Source organism: Stegostoma tigrinum, chromosome 10 (genome assembly GCF_030684315.1).
Source record: "Stegostoma tigrinum isolate sSteTig4 chromosome 10, sSteTig4.hap1, whole genome shotgun sequence".
NCBI classification, from domain to species: Eukaryota; Metazoa; Chordata; class Chondrichthyes; order Orectolobiformes; family Stegostomatidae; genus Stegostoma; species Stegostoma tigrinum.
Window position 1 is genome coordinate 84,109,589 of NC_081363.1, and position 20,594 is coordinate 84,130,182.

A 20,594-nucleotide genomic window follows, 5' to 3' on the forward strand; every position below is an offset into this window, starting at 1 on the left:
CCATTGTGTGTAATGAAGGCTGTACAAGACAGAACATCACTTCTGCTTCAGAATGATCTCTTAAATCACTTAAGGAAAGATTCTAACTGTGCATATCCCAGCCATTCAAAATTGTTGCATGTACTTAATTACCTTTTCAATATTTTGCCTACAGTTTATTTTTCTTCCTTCCTACAGAACAGATATCTTTGTATTCCTTCTCAGCACCAGAGCTGGTGGCCTTGGCATCAATTTGACAGCTGCTGATACAGTAAGAGAGTAAATTATTTTTAGTCCTCTTTCCCTCATGTAAAATGTTGAATGTTAATGTGTGAGGATACAGTTTTAGACTGCCTGTAATGTACCTGATCTAAAAATAATTACTGAGCCTTTAATTCAGAGTTGGATAAATTCTTGCTAAGCAAGGGGCTGGAAGTTTCTCGTGTGTAGGCAGCAATGTGGAGTAATCAGATTATCCTCAATCTTATTGAATGGCAGAGCAGGCTTGAAGGGGTCACCTGGCTGCCTCCTCCTCCTCACCCATATGTTCATAACAGAAATACTGTTTCAATAACTGATACTATTTCCTCTTGTGTTCAGATACCTTGATGATTCTCCTCAAATTCCACACCACTTTTTATTTCAGTTCCCACCAGTACAAACTCTATTCTGGAAATACTGTTAATGTTGGACAACTTGAAAACAGTTTGCTCAATACAAATGTACTCCTAAGTTAGTGCAAAATTAATGTTTTCATTCAGTGAGACTAGAGGGTGCCGGGGTTAGAAGTAAACAGTGATCACATATGAGTTTGTTTGAGGCTTGGCTCAAGCATATTGTAGGACAACATAGAGGGAGTTTTACTGTGTACTTAACTCCATGTTGTCTCTGTCTTGGGCCTGTTTGATGAGGACCATCCCAATTTAAGTACATCAGACACTGATCAACATGCCATCACACTGTAGGGCAAATCACATGCTTGAACATTGTACTTGGACATTGCTTAGTGTAGTCCTGGAGTAAGTTGTTACATAACCAAGGAATTAGGCTAACAATGTTGTAGCCAATTCATTGTGTTCCAGTGGCAGCATTCAGCTCTCTGTCAGGAGCACTGAGTTTTGAACACAAGGAGAATGACTGGTGGATATATTTTGTGACCTTTCTGCTAAAGATTGTGTTTATTGCAGGTTATATTTTATGATAATGACTGGAACCCAACTGTGGATCAGCAGGCAATGGATCGAGCTCATAGGCTGGGACAGACAAAGCAAGTAACTGTGTATCGACTCATCTGCAAGGGAACAATAGAGGAGCGAATCCTGCAGCGTGCCAAAGAGAAGAGTGAGGTACACACACTTGACATCCATTTCAAGTTCTGTGCTGGCATAAACCTGTAGAAAGGCACGTAAAGCAGAGAGACTTTTAAAGGCACATTCTCAATGTGTAGTTGCACTGAACAGTCGTGATTTTCCGGTACAAATGACTATAGGTGAGGATGACTGGAACTGGTAAACAATATTTCATAATGTAGAATTGCTGATTTTAGCCCTGCAGATTGGGATAAGCACTAAGCAGAGACCTTAGACATCCTACAGCCAGGGTCCAGAACAGAGTTTGAGGGTGCTCAGACCCTAAGGAATTCTGGCCCCCTTTAAATTGGGTGGAGCCACTCTGGCTTTTGACAATTAATAATAAACTCTGTGACAGCAAATAAATAGCAAGATGGCAAATTCAAAATTTTCATTTAATCAGGAATGATGTTTCTGATGCTATGCTTTAACAACATTAAACAGAAACTACATTCCATTGAACTTTGTTTATGTATAGACTGTTGTTAACATATGGCTTTTGAGAACAATTGGAATGACCCACTAATATCAGCTTATTATACACCTTGGACCTTCCTATGGTTCAGAACCAGACTGACTTAGTGACTTGCTGAAGAACTACATTATAAACTCGTAATGAGGTTAAATATATCTGTGCTTGCTGAAATAATTGGGCACTGAGTCCCATGACTAAAACGCTGTGGAATAGCTGCAAACCATATGGTCTGTTGAGCCTTTTCTGCCATTTGTTTTCCTGTCTCCCTCAATTCCTCTCCTGTCTGCTGACCATATTCCTTGATTTGCTGACTATAGCCTTCCAGTAGAGTCAATGTTGGAATATCCACATTCCTTTGAGTGAAGAGATTCTCTTCTGATTTCGCAGTGATAAATCCCTTAATCTGAGACTGCTCTAGAATCCTCCAATCAAGATAAACAACCTGTAGTACCCTGACTAGTTCATTTCAAAATGTCATTAACATCACTTCTCATTTTATACACTTTAGAATATGGACGCCCCTCTCGGTTTGTCTGTCACTCTCGCTCGGACTCTGTCCACGCCTTGCTCTCGCTGTCACACTCTCTCACACAGACACTCTCACATGTACTTAAACTCAGAGCACACGTGTAAAAGCAGTGCCATTAGTACTGTAATCCCATTGGCTTGTGAGAATACATCATGTCTTGCTTTCCACAGTTCCTACCAAGCTTGTTAGCATTTTGAAAACAAGGCTGTAGCTTTAGTAACTGGGCTTTAGCTATAATTCACTGTTTCCAGTGCAGGGAGTAAAGTGATACCACTGCATGTACAGTGAATCCTGGCAACAGGAAACTGAGCCAGTAATCTGCATCTGAATGATTAAGATGTCTACATTCTCTGCCGAGGTCGAGCTGTAATGCGCCTGTGGATTGCTTGTGATAGCGATTAAGCTTGGAAGGGCAACAGTTTCACATGGAACGCCATTTCAGTAATGACTGAAGTGCCCCATTGTCTCAGTGTTATCTGTTCTCTCTCAGCTTGTAAATTATACATAGGATGAGGGCAATATCTGGGATCTCACCATTCTCACTTTCCTTTCCTCCCTTCCCTTCCCACAGGATTCACTGAACCCTCTTGTATAAACACCATTTCCTAAACCCAGTGGATTTTTCAATTCTTTAAGATAAAATTCATTTGTGGGCTAAAAACAAGTGCACTGTCACATTTGTGTGTATAATTATTGGGATGTATTTGGCTATTTGTTTTACTGGTACCCGCTGCTGTTCTTCCCCCAAATAATTTTTACTCAGAATTGAGGGGATTATCAGCCCATTGCACCCAAGGTGCTTTGGAGCTCATTTCGTACAAGGTGCCTGAGCCTTTGTGGCACAAGGCTTCTGGCCAAGAGTAAACACTAAAAAGGATTTTACTGATCCACTATAACACTGACTTGTATATTCTGCCTCAAGGTTCTTCAGCTGGAGAGTTATAAAGCAGAGTTGTCATCTTGCCATTTAAGGCAGTAGAAGGGGCGTTGATGATTTATTTAGTTAAAAGGGCTAGGCTAAAGGATTGCCTTTAAAGGAGTAAAGAAAGGGGTCAGGAAAGTTTTAAAAGGGGGTCCCAAGAAATACAATATGTAGCTAATTATGTAGAATGGGTTAATTTAATTTAAATCACAATCCAACCACAAAGTAGGGATTAAGTCAAACAGATGAAAGGAAGATTTAGGACAAATGTCAACAGGTTCTTCACCCAAACTGCGAACATGGTAGATGGTCGGAAAGTTAGATGGTATGATTTGAATACTGTTGATGTTTACTGTGTGGATGATTTAAGATTGACCAAATGACTTTTTCCCATTATTGCTCGCCCTGAGTTTAGGTTTAACCTCAAAACTGATGCATTTGATTCCTGATATTATAGAGCACTGGATCCATGTGAAGTGGCAGGCCAGAGATCTAAAGTGCTTGTTGACATTGGATAGTTCTGATAGATGGGAGAACTTCAGATTCAGCAGGGACTATTTGACACTTGTTGAAACTCAAGCCGGTAATTTTTTTTAAAAAATTTGTCGTTAAACAGATTCAGCGAATGGTTATTTCTGGGGGCAACTTCAAACCTGACACACTCAAACCAAAGGAGGTGGTCAGTTTGCTGTTGGATGATGAGGAACTGGAGAAGAAATGTAAGGACATTGGCTGTGAGCTGTGACTCTCTGGGTCTGTTATTTTCTCTTTGTTTAATATGCTCACAGGCTGGTTGATTGGAATATCACAACTGAACTCTGATAGTCACAGACTAACACACACGCTCGCTCAAACCTTCATTCAAATATTTGTATGGACATATTTTGCTCATTCCCCTAAACTCATGCTGTCAGCCATATACATGCATTCTCACTGACCCCTCTCTCTCAAGCAAATCACTGGATGGCAGTTGGGAGAGCTGAATGATTTGTCACAGGGACTTGAGCCAGTTTGGAAGGGGGAATTGGCATATTTGTAATGTCACAGGATGAGTAATCCAAAGCCCCAAGCTAATGTTCTGGTAACATTAATTCAAATCACTCTGACAGATAATGGCATTTGAATTCAATAAAAAAAATCTCTAAAGTGCTCACTTAATGGTGACATGTTACCACTGTCGCTTGTTGTAAAGAAAACTGATGTGGTTCACTAAACTTCCCTTAAGTAAGCAAAGCTACAATGCTGTGTGTGACTCCAGACCTCCCAGTAATGTAGTTTACTCTTAACTGCCTTCTGGACAATTGGAGATAGGCAATAAATGATGGACCTAGGCAGTGACTCCCTCACTCCCTGCACAAAGCTATTGGGATATCCCTACAGCCTCCAACTAATATCAGTTATCTGTTTTCATATCAAGCCACCTCCCCAATCCCAAAAAACTGTGAAAGCATAGAAATTGGGGTAATCCAGATATGGAGCTTTGTCCCAAACGTAAGCCTCTCTGTGGAGCTCTGACCAGCATTTGTGGGAGGGGGAAGGCATTATGCTCTGATACGGAGTTCTGACCTAGGAAGGCCCCAGTATGGAGCTCCAAGCGATGGGGAGACCCCAGGTGCGTTGAAGCATTGCTTCACAATTAACTGAACAAAATAAACCTCTTTCACTCACATGGAATTGGTATTGGCATACCATAAATTATAGAAAACAACGCATTGCAGGAGCATTTTAATGAATTACTGGCATTCCCGATTTGAGGCTGAGAGACCTTGTGGCTGAGCCACAAAGATCTGAAGAACAAAGGTCCCATTTCCAGTTTGTGCTGTGTTATCAGCAGCAGTGCTACAATTGATGTCAGTGCCCTGGGCTACAAAGAAAACACAGCCAGTGATCCTGTTCCTGATCATAATCGAGTGACCTTTCTCAAAAGTGTACGTTCGCATATGAACACTGAGATATATCCCAATGCTTTCACTGGACGGGGAAAGCTAAGCATTTGATCCTGAATCTGCACAATATTAATTCAGAGTATTTCGACTTGGACTGCTGAATGAGTGGGTGTGGGAATTGCTGAATATTTGACTAATTCTTTCTCTGATTGAAGTGCGTCTGCGACAGGAAGAGAAACGAATACAAGAAGAATCAAATAAAGTGAAAGATCGAAAAAGGAAACGAGAAAAATATGCAGAAAAGGTGAGATACCTTTCAAGCTGATGCACTTCCCCGGCATGGGTTTCTGAAAGAAGTGAAGCAGGAATGAGTCACTCTCCAGCATGCTGCAATCTTTGCCATCTCGGAGATGGGCTTTCCTCCAGATTTCCTACAGGAGGCCAGAGAAGTTGGAATGCTTCTGTTGTCATTTGTGGGAGTCTTTCACCAGTGTGAGCTGCAGGTGGAGCACCCTGTTTTGACATGGGCAATGGATAACTGCAGTGCTGACAGGGTCATTACACTTAACCGTACAGTCAGCCTGTGTGCAAAAAGAACATCTCTCCCTCTCCCTCTCCCTCTCCCTCTCCCTCTCTCTCTCCCTCTCTCTCCCTCTCTCTCTCCCTCTCTCTCTCCCTCTCTCTCTCCCTCTCTCTCTCCCTCTCTCTCTCCCTCTCTCTCTCCCTCTCTCTCTCCCTCTCTCTCTCCCTCTCTCTCTCCCTCTCTCTCTCCCTCTCTCTCTCCCTCTCTCTCTCCCTCTCTCTCTCCCTCTCTCTCCCTCTCTCTCCCTCTCTCTCCCTCTCTCTCCCCCTCTCTCCCTCTCTCTCCCCCTCTCTCTCCCTCCCTCTCCCTCCCTCTCCCTCCCTCTCCCTCCCTCTCCCTCCCTCTCCCTCCCTCTCCCTCCCTCTCCCTCCCTCTCCCTCCCTCCCCCTCCCCCCCTCCCCCCCTCCCCCCCCTCCCCCCTCCCCCCCTCTCCCCCTCTCCCCCTCTCCCCCTCTCCCCCTCTCCCCCCCTCTCCGCCCCCTTCCGGATCTATATCCATACAAGGTATTTCATGCTTTGTATCACAATTTTATTTAAACAAAGGCATGAAAAATTTTCCTTCTTTCTATTTCCAGTGAAATCATAATTTGAGATGAAAAGCACTAGAAATATAAAATTAAGGCACCCTCTCTGTCGTTCGGTTATTCGTCCCATGTTGGGTGCACTCCACAAGTCAAAGATGACCAAGCTCCTCCCTATCTGAATGTAGGGCCTCCCAGCAGAGTGGAAGCAAGTCTGACCATTGGATCTAAATGTTAATCCTTGCAGTTCCTATGGAAAGAATCTGGCCTAGAGCCATGGTCAGTGACAAAACGGATGGAAGCCATTCAGCTGTCTGCTAACTTTTCACATCATGCCAAACTAATCTTACTGCCTACCTTCTCCCCACTTTGTCATTCTTTGCTTCAGATGCCTTAAATATTACTGATGTTGGTTTAGCTACGACCATATTGGGGCAGCAGAAGATACCTGAAGCTGGAGGCAATCTCTAGTCAACCTTAACAGATGCTGCAGGTTACTATATTGTAGCTCTGCTGCAGTTGTAATCCGTGGAGAAAGATCAGAGTCATTATGTGACAGACTTCGGCTCCTCGCCTGTAGTCCAGGGGTAGTCCTGCCCTATACCCTGATCCTGTACTTCCCCCAACCCCAAACCCAATTCTGCACACATTCCCACCCCACAACCTACGCCATACAGGTCTCTCTCTGGGACAGCAGGTGTCAGTGCTAATCACAGTCCGTGGCCTATGCAGCTGAGAGTGCAATTAATGATGTCTGTAATCCCTGCTGTTGATTTATTCATCACTGCTTCTGATCAAGTTACCAACATTAATAAAAATGAGTTTGAGATCCATACTGGATCACTTTCTCAATCAAACTCCTTCATAAGCTTAATAAAAACCAAAAGAACTGTGGATGCTGTAAATCAAGAACAAAAATAAAATTGCTGGAAAAGTTCAGCAGGTCTGGCAGCATCTGTGAAGGAAAAGACAAAGTTAGCGTTTTGGACCCTTCCTCAGAACCAGACCTGAAACATTAACAGTGCCTTTTCCTTCACAGATGCTGCCAGACCTGCTGAGCTTTTTCAGCAACTTTGTTTTTGTTCTTCATAAGCTTATTGTTAAAGGATGACTAATGGTGCACTTAAACATGGCAATGAACGCACTCACTAGTGCACGTTCACCTACACACTCAGTTTTGTGTGTAGTCATTTATGCACACAATGTGGAAAGAACAATTTTCCTGTACATATTGTTGCTTTTATATACTCTTTTTCATAAGTATGTATTCACACATGTATTCCCACACAGTTTCAGATAGTCCCACAGTAGGAAAAAAAAATGCTGGTTCTGCAAACTTCAGCCTTTTCTTTCTCCACTACCCTCTAAGAATACTAATTAGACAGGAATTAATTAGGACTTCTGGTGATGTATACTTTAAACAGGGGTTTTAAAACAAAAGTCTGGTTCTGGTCCTTATCAAGGTGAGGAATGTCAGCACAGCAAGATTTCAGGACCTAGTATCTGCATCAGGGTGTCTCAAGCTGGTAAAGTCAAGTTGATACCAAGTAAAAGCACCCTCTACTCAACACAGGCCCATCAAACTCTTCCCAGGGCAGGTACAGTGCAGGGGTAGATTCAGAGGAAAGCTCCCTTGCTTCCTCAAGCAGACTGTGGCAGTGTGGACACTTAGAGGGAGCAGCATTTGAAAGCAGTTTTGACCAAAATTTCCTGTTTAAGTTGTTCTTGAGCGTTTGTCTAATAATAGAAACTGTCTAGGAATTAAACTCTGCTATCTGTGTATGTGCAATATCACTACAGCAGTCTGAAAGCACCAATACAACAAGGTTGGTTTAAACATGTAGCTTACGTTATAAATGTGGGAAACGAGGACTGTGTGCCCAGTTTCTAAATGTTGACTGAATTTCACCTACGCTACTTACCCTGGCTTCTTGCCCTGCTTTACTTCGAGATTTCAAATGTACAGCACCACAGGACTAATCCAAAATCATCCTTCAGCAGACCAAGAACTCCAGATATTTAAGACTAGGAGGGTACAATTTGGTTACAGGATCCATGCCTGCAAACCAGAATTGGTGAACCTGCTTTCAATTTTGTGCTGAAGCTGCCATGGGAATGGAATTGAGTTGTCTTGTGGGTGTATGAATGTCTTACCGCTTCATGGAATCACTGGTGGCTGTGCCACAAGGTTAGGTGTGGTTGAAGGACTGTCATTTTGATAAGATGACTTTGTCTTTGACAGAAGAAGAAAGAAGATGGAGAGAATGCTGTGAAGCGAAGGAAAGAGGGATGGACTATGTTGACACCTTCGTTAGCATCTGCTGATAATTCCAACATGTCCTCGGGAAACCTGTCAGCGGATGGGGAAGAGTCTTTCATCAGTGTGGACTCAGCCATGCCTAGCCCTTACAGTGAGGTAATAGAAAACAGAGCCTCTAATGCAGGAGATCAGCATGGATCAGCACAGGGACACAAGATATAAAACCAGCTGCAAGGTTTTCACTCATATTTTGTGTATCTGTCTGCAATGGCACCAGGGCTCCATTCAGGGAGAAATAGTGAGGCCATGATGGCCAGTGGACTGTGTGCCAGACAGTTCTTAGAGTAGATTGGAAGGTGGAACCAACACTCAATACTGCATCAAAATGGAGGCTCACTCCATATTAAAGCAGTTGGGAGTTAAGCTTTTGGCCCAGCTGACATTATGAGAAGACCTTTCTTTAGTCACTTCCTTTTCCTGCACATATCTGAGGACTGAATTTAGACATGAACATAGAACAGTACAGTACAGGCCCTTCGGTCCACGATGTGCTGACCTAATATCCTACTCTAAGATCAAAACTCACCTATCCTTCATTTTACTATCATCCATGTGCCACTCCAAGAGTCACTTAAATGTCCCTAATGTATCTGCCTCTACTATCAAGGCTGGCCATCACTCTCTGTGTAAAGAGCCTATCTCTGATATCTCCCCTATATCTTCCTCCAATCACCATAAAATTATGCACCCTCGTGATAACCATTTCCACTGCAGGAAAATGTCTTCGACTATCCACTCTATCTATGCCTCTCGTCATCTTGTACACCTCTATCAAGCCACCTCTCATCCTTCTTCACTCCAATGAGGAAAGCCCTAGCTCCTTTCCTCATAAGACCTGCCTTCCATTCCAGGCAGCATCCTGGTAAATCTCCTCTGCACCCTCTCTTAAAGCTTCCGCATTCTCCCTATAATGAGGCAACCAGAACTGAACACAGCATTCCAAGTGTGGTCTGACCATAGAGCTGCAGCATAACCTCGTGGCTCTTAAATCCAGTCCCTATGCCAATGAAAGCCAACACACCATACGCCTTCTTAAGAACTCTGTCAACTTGGGTGACAACTTTGAGGGACCTATGGATGTGGACTCCAAGATCCCTCTGTTTCTCCGCACTGCCAAGAACCCTGCCATTAACCCTGTATTCTGCATTCGAATGTGACCTTCCAAAATGAGTCACTTCACACTTTTCTAAGTTGAATTCCATCTGCCACTTCTTTGCCCAGCTTTGCAACCTGTCAATGTCCCCTTGCAACCTACAATAGCCCTCCACACTGTCCACAATTCTACCAACCTTCATATCATCAGCAAACTAACTTAACCCACCCTTCCGCTTCCTCATCCAAGTCATTTATAAAGATCACAAAGGGCAAAGGTCCTAGAACAGATCCCTGTGGAACACCACTGGTCACCAAGCTCCAGGCTGAATACTTTCCATTTGCTACCACCCTCTGTCTTCTATTAGGCAGCTAATTCTGTATCCAGACAGCTAAATTGCCCTGAATCCCATGCGTCCTTACTTTCTAAATGTGCCTACTATGGGAAACAATATCAAATGCCTTGCTAAAATCCATATATACCACATCCACTGCTCTACCTTCATCAGTGTGTTTTGTCACATCCTCAAAGAATTCAGTAAGGCTTGTGAGGCGTGACCTGCCCCCCTCAAAGTCATGTTGACTATTTCTAATCAAACTGTGCTTTCCCAAATAATCTTAAATACTACCTTTCGGAATCCTGTCCAATAATTTGCCCACCACACAAGTAAGACTGACTGAAGGAAGGAACCTTTCAGCAAAGTTGGATGGCATATTTGTGTGAAGGAGAATATCTCTGGGTCGGGGGTGGGGGGGGGGGGGGGGGTGGCGGTGTGGCGGAAGCATGCCTGTCAAAAAAAATGTTAAATGAACACCTGGAAGGTAAAAAAAAAATCAATGATTCATTGTATTACTGGTATGTCATCAAAAAGAGAGTATGACTGCTTTTATTTGAAGAGAGTATTCTGGAAATCTTGGATCCTTGTAAACAAATAAGAAAAAAAGATGGCTGAATGAGAAACAAAAAAAAAGCCAAAAAATAACAAGGGAAAGGCATTGGAACATAGAGGAGAGTTTTGCATTTCAGAAGTTGTGATAATCCACCTTGTGTCTGTGATTCATCCTGCTTGTGGTGCTAGGTTCCAATACATTTTCACTTTGTTTTCCTTAAAGTTCTTAGCAAAGAACTAGACTGGACAGGAGAGACCCATGTAAAAAATTGGTGCGTGTCATGTGGGGTTAGCACACTGTGCAATCAGTGTACATTGCTAATTAAAAAGGGCATCATTTCGCAACAACTTCGTGGCTTATACCTTCTTGTATTGGAAATGGACTTGATTCTTTTCATTTTAAAGGTGTTTTTGACTTGTTACGCAACTGAAGGCTGATCTGACAGCATTCTAGATTCTTAGGGGGCTTGACCGGGTGGTTGCGGAGAGGTTGTTTCCCCTTTGTACACAAGTTTTAAGACCAGAGGACACAATCTCTGAATAAAACATTGTCTACCTAAGACATAAATGAAGAGCTTTCTTTTTCTCTGGGTAGTGAATCTGTACAATTCTTTATTGCAGAGGGCTGTCGAAGTTGGGTTATTAAATATTTTCAAGGCTTAGATAAACAGATTTATAATTGGAGAATCAAGGGCTATGGGAAAAACGCAGGAAAGTGAAATTGAGGGTTATCGAATCAACCATGATCTCACTAAATGGCGGAGCTGACTTTTAATGTGCCAAATGGCCTTATTCTGCTCCTACATCCATGAACTTAGCCATAACTACATCTAATCGTAAGTGATTTATTTTTAAACCTTTGTGACCAACACTCTGAAGTTAAGATGAAAATTTCCTATCAGCTTGGTCCTCGTTTATTTAGTAATGCATACTTATTTTAATGTTACTGACATATTGTCCAGTGGTCTGTTAGTTCAGTTGGCTGGATGGCTGATGTGTGAGGTCTACAGTGCAGGTTCAGTTCCTGCTGTGGCTGATGCTACCGTGAAGGCCTCATATCCTCACCTCACCTGAGGCGTGGTAAGCCTCACATTAAGCTGCCACCAATAATGTATCTAATTAGGGAGCAGCCTGTGGTCCTCTGGTACTATGATGACTTTACCTTTACCTTTTCTTACCTTAGTAACATGCTATCACCTTGGTAGTGCATTATCCAACTTATGCTTGTTTATCCATGTCGCTGCTCAGCCTAAGTGAAATTGTGCAAGAACTCCCACAATGAAGCCATCCTTTAAGGTCTAGTAATTATGCAGTGCATTTCTGCAGAAGCAAACTGGCTCACAATATAACTTATGTACTGCGCCCACAGATATCTATGAGCAGTGAACAGCACACCGGATCAATTGCACCTGATGAAAGCAGCAGCGACCTTGTGATTGTGGACGACCCAACATCAGCATCGCAGTCGAGGGCAACCAATTCCCCAGTCTCCATTGCAGGCTCAACTTCAGACCATGTGAACGGTATGACGAACAGGAAGCTCTCGGTGCATTAAGTAACCCATCCTTGCACCAAATGTGTGGCTGGGAACATAGTTGGTTACTTTGTAACCTTGGATTAAAGTCGGATGTTGTTGCGTGACTTTGAGTCACCGGGGCAGTGATCGTCACCCGTACTGTTTAATTGTCTAGTTTCCTGTTTGTTTTGTTGTACCACTCAAGCTTGTGATTATAAATAGAATTAGCAGCTGGGGATTAGTGGGAGGTAGGAGAACAATTCAACTGTGATATCAGTCCAAAGTGTCAATTTGTAATCTTCCCTTCAGCACTTGGTGAATTGTTTTCTCATATCCTGCTGGTTGCTCTCGATGTGCCGGCGTATGTGTGTGACTGTATATTTGCTTGTATATGTGTCTGTACATCTGCCCACATATGAGTATCTACAAGCATTTTGTTTTAATTCCTTCATGGGATGTGGGCATCACCAGGCAAGCCCAACATGCTTCATTGCTGTGGACAGGTGATTGAGCTGTTTGGGTGTTCTAGGATTTTGCTCCAGTGGCGATGCCAGTATGTTGTATAGTCTATCCCGTTTAATTATTCGTAGAGTTTTTCTTGCCAGCTGGATGCTGTGCTTGTATTCACAAGAGTTTAGAAGTATGAAAGGGTATTTGATTGAAATGTATAAAATTCTAAAAAGTTAGACTACATATAGAGAGGGTGTTTTCCTTTAGCTGGAGAATCTGGAATTAGGGGACAGCATCTCAAGATCCAAGGCGGATCATTAGAACAGGGCCAAGGAAAGAAGATGGTTAACCTGTGGAATTTGCTACCACAAGGCTGTGAGGAATGAATCACTAAATATATTCAAGCTAGTGTTTTTTTTAAAGATAGTAAAGGTATAAAGGGATATGGAGTGAAAACAAGAATGTGCTGTTGAGCTGGAGAATCAGCCATGATCGTGTTGAATGCAGAGTGAGTTCAAAGGGCTGCTCCTGCTCTGAATTTCTGATACTAGGCAATGTGAAGGCAATTAATAAAAACTTCTGTCAGTGGTTTACAATGCCTTTATGATGGCTATTGGATCCCAGCTGTTAATGTGGACATTCTTCAGGGTGTCTACCTTAGTAGAACATTCATGAACTGAATTTCTGTTTCTTTTAATAGCCTGGGCGATGATGTATTAATCTCCTTCCTTTTTCAGGTGTTCCACAAGACAAATCTGTTACTAATGTAGGCCTGTCAGGGAGGGGCAGGGGCCGTCCGAAAGGATCTGGAAGTACCTCAAAAGGTTCAGGGAAAAATCGAGGCCGCAAGTCTACTGCTGGCAGTGCTGCAGCAATGGCAGGAGCCAGGGCTGGTGCAGCAGCAGCTTCAGCTGCTGCATATGCTGCATACGGGTACAGTGTATCAAAAGGTAAGGAGCAGATGGAAGCTCCCAACAGTGTCTGCCTTGGAACAGTGGCAGCACACACTCTTCCCTCTAAAGACTCGATGTAGTGTCATCATTGGCGCACTTGTACTAACCTCACTGCTCATGGCTGAAGTAAAGTCCATTAGTCTCATTAGCATTGGGTGCAATTTCATACCATGTCAACTTCAATTTTCAACAGAAGTGAGAATTGTTTGAGCTATATAAAGCAAGTGTACCTGTTTCATTTACTGTCTGAAGTTAGTTTATCCAAATAAACCCATTGAGATTGTAATCATTTTCCTATCCAATATCAAGGTAATCAACAGTATGACCTAGGGATCCCAATTAAGAATACTTGCTTTACAGCATATAGTGAAATTGATTGTGTGATTCTCCTTATTCTAAATTATACCCACATAAATACTCTTATTAAACCAAGTCACTGGTTCACACCAACAAGTGGATATATTTACTCCAGGCAAGATAATGAACCTAAAATCAAACATAAAAGTGCAGCAAATAATCAAGATGCTACTTGCTTTCCTTAATAAGAACCTTTAATCAGAATTGCATTGCTGCAGCTGAGGTCTGGCCTACTTCTTGTGTCATTCTGTGCTATCTACAAAACATTTGAGGTGAAACTATTCCATCTATCCTGACTTCTATTGGTTTTCATTCTCTGATCACCTCTATTCTCGGTTGACTCATGCTCTCCTGGCACTGCATTCCCTTCATTCTCCAATTGTATTTGTCATTGACTTGACTCATACTTCCCCTGTGCAGATGTTCTGCCCTGTCTCCACCTTGGTGACACTTAGAACGTAGAAAAGTACAGCACAGTACAGGCCCTTCGGCCCACGATGTTGTGTCATGAAATATTCCTAATCCAAAAATAAAATAACCTAACCTACATTCCTCTCAATTCACTGATGGCCATGTGCATGTCCAGCAGTCGCTTAAATATCACTAATGACTCCGCTTCCACGACTACCACTGGTAAACTATTCCATGCGCTCACAACTCTGAGTGAAGAACCTCCCTCTGACATCTCCTCTATACCTTCCTCCTAACACCTTTAAAACTATGACCCCTCTTGGCAGTCAGTCCTACCCTGGGGAAAAGTCTCTGGCTATCGAGACTATCCATGCCTCTCATTACCTTGTACACCTCGATCAGGTCACCTCTCTTCTTCCTTCTCTCCAGAGAGAAAAGTCCGAGCTCAGTCAACCTCTCCTCGTAAGACAAGCCCTCCAGTCCAGGCAGCATCCTGGTAAACCTCCTTTGCACCCTCTCCATAGCCTCCGCATCTTTCCTATAATAGGGCGACCAGAACTGGACACAATATTCCAAGTGTGGTGTCACCAGGGTTTTGTAGAGCTGCAGCATAACCTCACGGCTCTTAAACTCGATCCCCTTGTTAATGAAGGCCAAAACACCATATGCTTTCTTAACAACCTTATCCACCTGGGTGGCAACTTTGAGGGAGCTATGCACTTGAACACCAAGATCCCGCTGTTCCTCCACACTGCCGAGAATCCTGCCTTTAATCCAATATTCAGCATTTAAGTTCGACCTTCCAAAATGCATCACTTCGCATTTATTCTGGTTGAACTCCATCTGCCATTTCTCAGCCCAGCTCTGCATTCTGTTCCTCTTGGTTCCTCACTGAACCCACTTCAAAATTCCCACTTCTGTTCATCCATTTAGATATTTCACTGAGAATTTGGTCACAGTTATGACATGAATGATGAGTCTTTAAATGACCAACCAGACCAGGTTTCCCTGCAGCACCCAGGAACCACATAGTGATAAAAGGGTTACCGGGGGGACGTTAAATGAGGGGTGCAGTGATCAAGCAATTGAATCCTTCCTGACAGCTTGGCTGCTCTTTATTTTTGAAGTAAAGCAATCTGGTTAGTGATTGACTATGCTCCAAGTAGAAAAAATGGTTGATACAATCGAGCAAGCTTTATTCATTATCGATTAATGTGCAACTCATTAAATTAACTAGTTATTTTCTTTTTATGTTTTTGAGGGTGAGGTTGAACTCCTGCATGTTTATTAATCAGTATTTGGAAATTTACCCTGCATAACTTCTGCTATACGTGTCCAGTGAGTGTTTGGGGGAGATTTACTCTATCTAACCCTGTGCTGTCCCTTCCAGAGGGCGCTTGATTGGTACAATGTAAAGGCAGCTTTATTCTGTATGTAACCATATGCTGTACCTGTCCTGGGAGTGCTTGGATGGGGACAGTGTAGATAAAGCTTCACCTAACTTGTGCCTACATTAGATTTCCTTGGTGCCAAAATCAATATGGTGCTCATGCAAATGTGCCAGCACTAATATCCCTCCCACTTTTGTGAAACTGTGGATGAATTTGAGATTTACATCTGATTGTGACTGTTGACTCATTTTTGCTTTTGAATCTCAAGATATGTTTTTCTTGAATCTCCAGGTATGACAGGAAGTGGCCCTGGGCAGTCTCCCCTCTCTTGGCCAACGAGCACTGCCACCTTTGGAATGATGAGCACCTCCCCCTTGAGCTCCCCTCATAGCATGTCGAACAGTGTCCCAGGAACACCCCAGACTCCAACTGATACGAGCACACCTTCACCGTCCCCCAGCAAGAAGGCCAGCCGAGGCCTGGTTCAGCCCCCAGTTGTTGGGGGCCGGTAACCATGAAAGTACTGGTGTGGATTGGGGAAGGGAAAGGCTGCAGTGAGTGGACAGGGGAGGGAGGGCAGGTCGCAAGATTTTGATGTTTAAGGGTTCAGAGTTGTTTTAACAGCCGAAGTGAAATCATGGAGAAGCCTTTTTCCCTCTGAATGACGTGTACATAATGTTTACCAGGAGAGCACAGAATCCTTGTTTGTTTCTTTTTGAATGTGCTATTTTTTTATAGATGAATTTGTAAATATGTACAAAAAAAAGTGAGAAATCAAACAAACTGCTATCTTTTACTAACCTGACAGAGACTGGTGAGATTCCAGCCAAGTGATGAATAGTAATTTTATGGAGAGATTGTATGCGTGTGAATTTTTACTAGTTTCCAGTGCTGAGAGGTAAACATTCTGAAGTCCTTGTGTTTTAATTTGCAGAGGCGGAAGCTATTTCCCCTTGAGAACAGAAGCAGCATTCAGCTTCCTGTGCCTTCCTCTAAGCCTCCTCCTTCCTCATACCACTGTTATGTTTGCATCAGTCAGCTACCAGTGACTGCAAGTGGCACCTGCTTAAGAGCCGCAGTGACCCCTGGACTGGCCAGGACAAGCCTCCAAGTATAAGTCCCGGTCTGCTGACTGTTGGCAGTCAGTGCACATCGAAGCTTGTGAACTGTAGCATCCAGTCTGCATTCCCACTCCCATTGTTACTCATGTAAAGACTTTGGCAGTCAGTTAATGTTAGAAAAAAGTCACATTTACTGTTGGAAATTCTCAGCAGAATTGTCAGCCAACGGGAGGAAGAGAGCAGATGCTCGCTTCTTTCTGTGTCAGAAACTGACAGACCTACTATGCATTTCCAGCTCCTCTTCAGTGTGAATAGAAAGTGGCCATGTCGTGACCCGATCTGAAACTCTCCAGCAGTGGTGGAAGCTGTGACTAGTTCAGGATAATTCCTCAAGTAGCAGAGTGTTATTGCTGTGTTACTGCAGATACCGACACAGTCCAACAAATATTAATATTCAGAAATCACATGGGAAAGGAAGGGGCATCTGCCGGATACACTTTGTAATCCCTGTTCCTAGCACAGTTAATGGCACCAGCATGTGATAGCTGCTTGAAATCTAAAGGATATAATGATCTAGAAACGTACACAGAACATTAACATTCCTTCCATGTGAAATTTTATGGAGGATATTGCATGGCTAAGGCTGTACAACTGTTTGATAATCCAGCATGTTATGTACTGGATTTGGATTGAATTCTGCACTTCATCCCAAAGTTCCAAATCTCTCCTATGTTGCCATTAATAGGTGCTGAAAAGAGCCCAGAGGTGGGACAATAATACACTTCCACTCTATTGTATAGTTCTGGTTATGTACAAACAGTACTTTGTCATTGAGAATGTATAAACCACAAGTTCCTCTGCAGAATTCAGACTAAATTTAACATGCTAATCGTTGCAGTAGAGTAATAAATGTGGTCCCAGCTGCAAGTTAGCTGTTTCTCCTCATGTTGCCCACTTTCTCACCCCACCCCAATGTCTGTCCCTCTCCACTCCTATTGCGCACCCTGTAACCTTCTCTCACTGCGCTACCTATCTCTCTCTCTTCCTCCCCCCACTAACCCCTTCCTCTTCCTGTGTCGGTGTCTCTTTCTTCCCCATCTGACCCATTTTAGTCTTTCTCTTTTCTCTCCCTCCTCTATCTCTCTCTCTTCACCACCCACCCCCCACCATGCCCCGATACTATGTACCTTCTCTCTGTCTCTTTCTCCCACTCACCCCCTCTCTCTTTCTCCCTTCTGCTACCGCTTTCTCCTCTTGTCTGTCTGTTTTTCTCTTTTTCCACCCCCTCCCCTACATCTCTTGGCCTTGTCTCAATCTCCTCTTTCTTTCCTATTCCCTCTTGTTCAGTGTATCATCCATCCTGTTACCCACCCTGTGCTTGTTTGTCAATTTATTTGAGATATGGAGCATTGAGTCACAGAATAACCTTCCTGAGAGCTGCCTTCTGTTTAACGTTCAGCCAGAACCCTGGGAGGGGCTACTGCACCCCATTTGGGTGGACCAAAACACAACAAAGGAAGGTCAAGAAATTGGAGGCTAGATTTTGAAATCAATAGCCAATATATTGTAAAGTGGGAAATATACAGTATTTTAAGCAATGAGAACAGATGAAGTCCTTTAACATTCTAAATTATATCAAGGTTAAAATCCATAGTTTAGTATCTGCAATTATTACTGCTCTTCAGTTGAACCCACTGTCCCTTTCTTGTGTTGACAGGCTTGGTGTTGCCTTACATCTCTGATTCACCGGCTGCTTAGTTTTTCCATCCAGTGGAATGGATCTGTTGAAAGACTCCATGTATAATTTAGGAGACATTGTTCTACTTGTATGAGAGACAGTGTGAACAACCTCTTTCTTTCTCTCTCTCTCTCTCTCTCTCTCTCTCTCTCTCTCTCTCTCTCTCTTCTCCCCCCCCCCCCCCCCCCCCCCCCCCCCACCCCCAATGAATACAACAGAACTCCAGACACTAAGATACACTGACATGAAGCAGTTTGATGATCTAAACCCTGGACAGCACCAGCCAGGGTACAGGTGACTGTATCATACTCAGATCACATCCTTTATCCTTTCTGCAGGTTGCATTCCACTTCTAGCCAGTGTGCACTATCTTAACAGCTACGCCTACCCTTGTGTAAGTGCTGAATCTCAACCATAAAACCCAAATTAGGCTGGATCTGCAACAGTGTGTATCTAAGCATCTTCCTTTAGCCAAGTGCATAAAAATGTGTCCTGTAGACACTGTGTGCCTGGATGAGAGGGGTTGCCTAATGTGGGTCCTCTGGTCCTGTTTCAAGTTGCTGCACTTGGCTGTTTTGTGGTCCCGATGCCATTACATCACTAAATCTTTGTACCTTTAGAGAGAACGCAAAACAGTTTCAGACCCATTACCCAATTTGATGTCTGGTACAAGTTGCAAACTCAAACAGAGCCTAGGCCTTTTTTTTAAAATAATTCATTTCAGAGCTATGTGGAAGCTGGACCTACAGTTCAGAGTTGGGAAGGTTTGTGGAGGATGCATGTAAGACGAGGCCTGGGTGATTAATTACACAATGCAATACCAGTTCACTGAATCAGTTTGTTCCCCCACCCTCCCTTGACAGTGCGGGCTGGTTAACTGGTTTGTTTTATTGCTATGCCATAACTCAGTACAATCAGTTAATAAAATCATAATTTGTTCAACCTTAGCAAAATTTATTCAGGTACAAGCAGTACAGTATCATAATAAAATCAAAGTGTCTAAAGAGCTGCCTCTATTTGTGTTTCTTTTATGTTAACCATGGTTGTGAATAAGGATCTTTAAACAGTTGCTGGAGTGACCCATGTTAGGAAGAGAAACCGGTAACTGGACTGTACAGACAAGGACTGCACCAGATTTGGTCCTTTGCCAATGTACACTTAAATGGGCTCAGCTGGATAGCAGGATCAGATGTAAAGTTAGACAATGTGCTGGACTACAACAGTCTGAGTGTTTGACCTGATCGCTGTGACCCTCTGCTCAAAGAAACGAAAGGTTTTGCTATTGCTGGAGTATCTTTCACAACCACTAGCTATCCCAAAGCATCTTTCTGCCAATAAATTACAGTTTAAAGTGGAGCCACTATTGTAATGGTGGAAAGCCTCTGCAGGTGAGGATTCAGACTACCTTGCTTTGGATATGTCCCAAACTCATTTTGTCAGCTTGCAAGTGAAAAATTTGCTTGAAATGCCACAGTCCTGATGCCTCTGGTTCAGTATTTCACCAAGATCAATGAGCATTGTATGTAGAAAATGTGACCTACTTAGAAGTATTTAAAATTTTCCAAGGTTTCAATGAGTGGATACAGAAAAAATGGAAAGAGCACAGCTAGAGGCTGTCAATGGCAAGTGGTCACCAAGAAACCATGGTCAACGGTCACCGTTAGACTATGTTTAATAAGTTCATAAGAGATAAGCAAGAGTAGGCCTTTTGGCCCATTGAGTCTAATCCTCTTTTTCAGTAAGGTTATGGTTCATCTGTCTGTATTCTTAGCTCTTCCACTCCCATTATCCCCAAAAACCTTTAATTCCCCCTACCTTGCAAAAATCTATCCACTGTGTCTTAAATATATTTGAAGCTGCCTCTGCTGTTTCCTTGATCTCAGATTTTCAACGGTTACAAATGTCATCACCATGATGACTGGACTCAAAACATTAACTTCTTTCTCTCTCTACCTTTGCTGCCAGGCCTGATGTGTTTCGCAGACAATTTTTGTTTGTTCTCCTAGAACATCAGCCTGGATCTCTGGATTACTAGCCCAATGATATTACAGTTACATCACCACTGCCCTGTAAGCTAATACTATAGATGTATTTAAGGTGAAATTGGCAAGCATGAGGGAAAAGGGAAATGGTTATTATAGCAGGTACAAATTTGAAAATATGATAGGAAA

At 43.0% G+C, this 20,594-nt stretch overlaps 1 protein-coding gene across 4 annotated transcripts in view; it reads left to right on the top strand.

Annotated features, from left to right (window-relative positions):
* The window catches only part of ino80 (INO80 complex ATPase subunit), a 177,304-nt gene extending 158,713 nt beyond the window's left edge, over nucleotides 1–18,591 (top strand). For 3 of the 4 annotated variants that reach the window (XM_048537886.2, XM_048537887.2, XM_048537890.2), the window contains 8 exons: nucleotides 178–250; nucleotides 1,167–1,325; nucleotides 3,871–3,973; nucleotides 5,356–5,444; nucleotides 8,487–8,660; nucleotides 11,916–12,069; nucleotides 13,250–13,462; nucleotides 15,916–18,591. In XM_048537886.2, coding sequence (XP_048393843.1) covers nucleotides 178–250; nucleotides 1,167–1,325; nucleotides 3,871–3,973; nucleotides 5,356–5,444; nucleotides 8,487–8,660; nucleotides 11,916–12,069; nucleotides 13,250–13,462; nucleotides 15,916–16,136 — 1,186 coding nt within the window. In that variant the 3' untranslated portion in view covers nucleotides 16,137–18,591. The remainder of the gene's footprint in view (nucleotides 1–177; nucleotides 251–1,166; nucleotides 1,326–3,870; nucleotides 3,974–5,355; nucleotides 5,445–8,486; nucleotides 8,661–11,915; nucleotides 12,070–13,249; nucleotides 13,463–15,915) is intronic. The other variant, XM_048537889.2, reaches the window with a different exon arrangement.
* The last annotated feature ends 2,003 nt before the right edge of the window (nucleotides 18,592–20,594 follow it).